Source organism: Etheostoma spectabile, chromosome 9, assembly GCF_008692095.1.
Source record: "Etheostoma spectabile isolate EspeVRDwgs_2016 chromosome 9, UIUC_Espe_1.0, whole genome shotgun sequence".
Taxonomy (NCBI): domain Eukaryota; kingdom Metazoa; phylum Chordata; class Actinopteri; order Perciformes; family Percidae; genus Etheostoma; species Etheostoma spectabile.
The window spans coordinates 5,533,592-5,538,121 of NC_045741.1; the positions used below are offsets into that span (position 1 = coordinate 5,533,592).

At 43.1% G+C, this 4,530-nt stretch overlaps 1 protein-coding gene across 1 annotated transcript; it reads left to right on the forward strand.

Annotated features, from left to right (window-relative positions):
- Positions 1 to 3,054: 3,054 nt before the first annotated feature.
- LOC116696192 (myomegalin) lies at positions 3,055 to 3,550 on the forward strand (the record flags this gene model as incomplete). Its single annotated transcript, XM_032527003.1, is given in 1 exon segment — positions 3,055 to 3,550. A coding segment is annotated over 1 exon segment (84 nt), but the record flags the coding sequence as incomplete, so codon positions are not given.
- Positions 3,551 to 4,530: the final 980 nt, after the last annotated feature.

The window sequence follows — 4,530 nt, forward strand, 5'->3', positions numbered from 1 at the left end:
ATAGATAGATAGATAGATAGAAAGAAAGATACTTTATTCATCCTGAAGGAAATTCTAGGCATCCAGTAGCTTAGACAACTATAACACAACAAACACATATACACTCATATTCACACATATATCACACATATACACACACATACACACATATAAACTCATATACACTCACATACTTGCATATATCACACATATACACGCATAAATCACACATATGCACACATATATCACACATACATAAGAATTAAAAATAAAAATCACTCACAGAAATGCAAGGGAAGGTACTATGGGAGGGACTGAACGGGCAGTAGATCATAATTAAATATTAAAACTATGACTATGAAATGTAAACATACTATTAATAACCTATAAACTGTCTGATTGAATAAGAACAATATATAATATGGAATAAGTTATTAGATGTAGACAGAGAACAGGTTATAAGATAAAGATAAAGGGGATTTTTTACACCTCTTACACACATACTGTACAGCACAGGTGTCCAACTCGAGGCCCGCGGGCCAAATCTGGCCCACATGTCAATTTAGGTTCCCAATACATTTTGGTTCGCCAAGTTGCGTGCCGCGCCAAACCAAAAAGGACGTGAAACTGTTTTTCAATCTACAATTACGTGACGCTCAAAGCAGAATTTGGGCAGGTTTGCTGAGTATGAGACGCCCACAGAAGCAGAGAGATGCATATTCGGGCTGTGAAACTACTTTTAAGATTTTGATCACAATGCTTTGTTTTGCTTGGTTTGCTAAATTCTACGATGGCTGAGGAACCTTTTAGTTGGGAGTTGGTTTTTTTTGCAGCTCTATGTGGACCAAATTGCATATGAGAAGGCTATGTGAGACTTATACAGTCCAAAATATTTTACTTTTATCGGTCAGATAAAGAACATGTCAAACTACACATGTCTGGCCCTTGATGGGATTCTCCTTTTCCAGTGTGGCCATTAGGGAAATTAGGGAAATTGAGTTTGACACCCCTGCCTTACAGATTCAGGCTCTGCACTTTCAGGTGTGTTTAAGGGCATTTTCACACCTACCTCATTTGATTCGGACTTTTGGACTCTTCAGTTTGGTCTGAACCAAGGTGAGAAAGGTGCCTCGGACCCCGGTCGGGATCAAAAGACCAAATTCAGGTCTGATAAAAAGAGGGGGTCTCGGTCCGGACCAAACTGAACCCTGATTCGGGTTTGTTTGCAGTATGAAAACACTTTTTGGATGGTTCGGACTTTCGGGCCAATTTAGTTAATTAAGTTAGTTAAGTTAATTCAATTCAATTCTATTCAATTTTATTTATATAGCGTTAAATCACAACAACAGTTATGTCATTGCGCTTTTCATAAAGAGCAGGTCTAGACCGGACTCTGGGATGTGGTTTATAGAAACCCAACAGTTCCCACCAAGAGCAAGTTAGGCAACTATGTACCATTGAAGAAAAAGAAAAACCCGGAAAACCCCGGCTAGAACAAGAGTAAAAATGAGTTGTGGAAGTGCGTGGGGAGAGGAGGAGATTAGATATTCAATTTCCATTTGATGATGTACTTTTTGCACTATGAGAACGTGCGTTTCTTGTGAGCACTGCGCTTGCAGTTGGTGCTGACTGCTGGTAGTAATAACATAATACGCAATTGGGATTTGCTGATTCATTTTCATTCATACGGAAAAGACTACCTGCCCAAAAATGGCAAAATGGTAAAACGCCAACGCCAGACGCACACCTGTCTACCCACCAATCAAAGGAAGACGCAACACACTTACGTGGTGACGACACGCCATGGGCATGTCGTGGAAAGGTCTTTAGCATGCTAGCAAAATCACAATGTGAAACCAAAAAGAACGGGATCAGACGTATACAATAATGTAATTAAACACAAATGTTAGTTCAGACCTTGGTCTGGATTTTTAGGTGTGAAAACACCCCAAGTGTCGAGCTTAACTCTGATTGGACAGTTATCAGTATATCTATGTAGTCTAGATGCTACTTATTTCGCCCAGATGTCCGTTACCTTCCTCTTTCTTTGTGTTGACTTTCTAATCTGGATTCATGAGGACTCCTCAGATCTCTGCAGGGTAAATCCAGCTTCTCCCATCCAGGAATGCTCTGTGGACTTGTCAGACCCTCCTCCGCAGCGCTGTGGAGGAAGGTCTGACAATGCGAGTTAGTAAGGCGGTTATTATCTGACATTGGCGCCACTATGCTGGCACGCAATGAAGTACTTATTACCTGTGCTTTTTCTCATTTGAGTACCATTATAGTGCGTTGGAAAGCCTCGTTCTCTACTGCTCTGCTAATGTCAACTGGGATTTTGTGCTTCTCTATATTTTATTATCTGTTTTTTGTTTAAAGATAATATATTTCCATCCGATTAGACGTTGTATGTGAGTGTTAAGCTACTGTTAAGGAAACTCAACAGTTCCTGTAGATGTTTATAGAAGGCGTCACGTACCCTGAGAGGCTGGAGGTGTTTTAATTTCTAACTGATAGTGAAAATCAGCAGTCCCAATTAACATGGGAGCAGGTTAGACTCCAGGATGACCCTGATAGTTCGTCTGTTTCTCTGTCCAGTTAAGGGAAATAAGAGCTCAAACTTAGGTTTTTTTGTCCAGAACACACACACACACACACACACACACACACACACACACACCACGCACACACGCAGACCACACCCTCCTGTTTGGAGGAATTTCCAGACTCTTTGATCCAGACTCTGCTCTTCTGTTTGAATCAAGTCAACACAGCTGTGCTGTTGTCTGTCAAACTTCTGCTTTTCTAAGAGAGATAATAGACAAAGTGAATGTGGTTTTAGAAGAAAATATCCTCAGGTGTGTGTGTGTGTGTGTGCGTCTGTGTGTCTGTGTGTGTGTGTGTGTGTGTGTGTGTGCGTCTGTGTGTCTGTGTGTGTGTGTGTGTGTGTCAGACCTGCAGGCAGAAACAGAGGTTGGTGTCTTGATTCTTGTTTTACCTGCTGGTCAAACGTGCTCCAACATGTCTCACACACACACACCTGCAGGGGAGGGGGAGGGGGGGATGCATAAACACACACACACACACACACACACACACACACACACTACATATGAAAACACACACATAAGGGTGCCCATCTTGTGCTCCACCCTGCTTTAAAAAACTGCCTGAGGCAAATAGTCGATTGACATCTCAGTGACTGGCTCACCAGCCGTGGCAGGAAGACGTCGGTGTGGTGTGTACACGTGCTGCCGACACACTCACACACACACCTAGTGAAGCGTCTGTTTCCGAGCATGCTGAAACAGATCAGTCTTTCATGCTGAAGCAGCAGGCGGTGTGTGTGCGTACCTTTGCTCCCCACTGGTGTTTACCTCCCCACTGCTGCCACGTCAAACGTCTGCCTGGGTGCTTGGCTCGCTCCGCTGGCCGAGCGGTCTGACTGTGGTCACTCCGCTCTGGGTCTGAGGACTCCCAAAACCTACTGGCTGGAGCTGGAGGACTCCTACCGACTGTCACAGCTCCGCTTCTTTAGACTCGCGTTTCGGCACAAAACCACGTTTCGGCACGCTGAAGTCAGACGGAGGGCTTCCACTCACCTGACGGTGGAGGAGATACTGGGAGAGCGGCTCTTGGGGCAGCTGGGAGTGTGTTTAATGCAGCTGGAATATGAGTGGATATCTTTATAGAGGAAGGTAAGGCTGTGTGTGTGTGTGTGTGTTGTTGTGTGTGTTGTGTGTGTGTGTGTGTGTGTGTGTGTGTGGTGTGTGGTGTGTTGTGTGTGTTTGTGTGTGTGTGTGGTGTGTTTGTGTGTGTGTGTGTGTGTGTTGTGTGTGTGTTGTGTGTGTGTGTGTGTGTGTGTGTGTCGTGCTAAGTGGTATAAAAGCCTCCCCTCTGCACTGAATGCAGATGCATCAGTACAAAGTCTTGTTTCCCATGAGAAGAGGACCTTTGTGCCAGAGTTACATAACGAGGTCTGGACTCACACATGTGCTCTTCCTGGGTGATGGGCAGCTATTGGCTGAGCTGGTTTCACTCATTTCAAAAGCAAATGGCTGACTTATCTTTGTTGACTAATGTTATTTTAGCTTCTTAAAGCCGGTCGGGACGCTGAACCTTTTATTCACATGTTTTGGTATACCGAGAAATGCGTTACAGCGACTTACAGTTTCCCCCCCTAATAGGTTTAGGGATCATCTTAGTCCACTTTATCTGATTTACTGCTGCCCCCAAAATGAATGTAATAATTACCAAAGAAGCAAAAACCAACCCACAGCAACCGGTCACATTTACTCATCCAACGACCACAAACACACAAAAAAAACACAAATCTCTACTTTCATTAATTTTGGGGCGTCTTGTCCAATTTTATGGCATTTGGAGAAACAAAGTGAAGTGTTGTTGAAATAGTATTGAGTAAAAGTTGACATATTCCAGTCTGTCATTATCCATCAACATCCATTCCTTTAATTTTAGTCTAAATAATTCCTAATTTCTGCTTTTCTAACTCAAACATTAGGTATAATTTCCTATAAATGAGGTTTATTGACC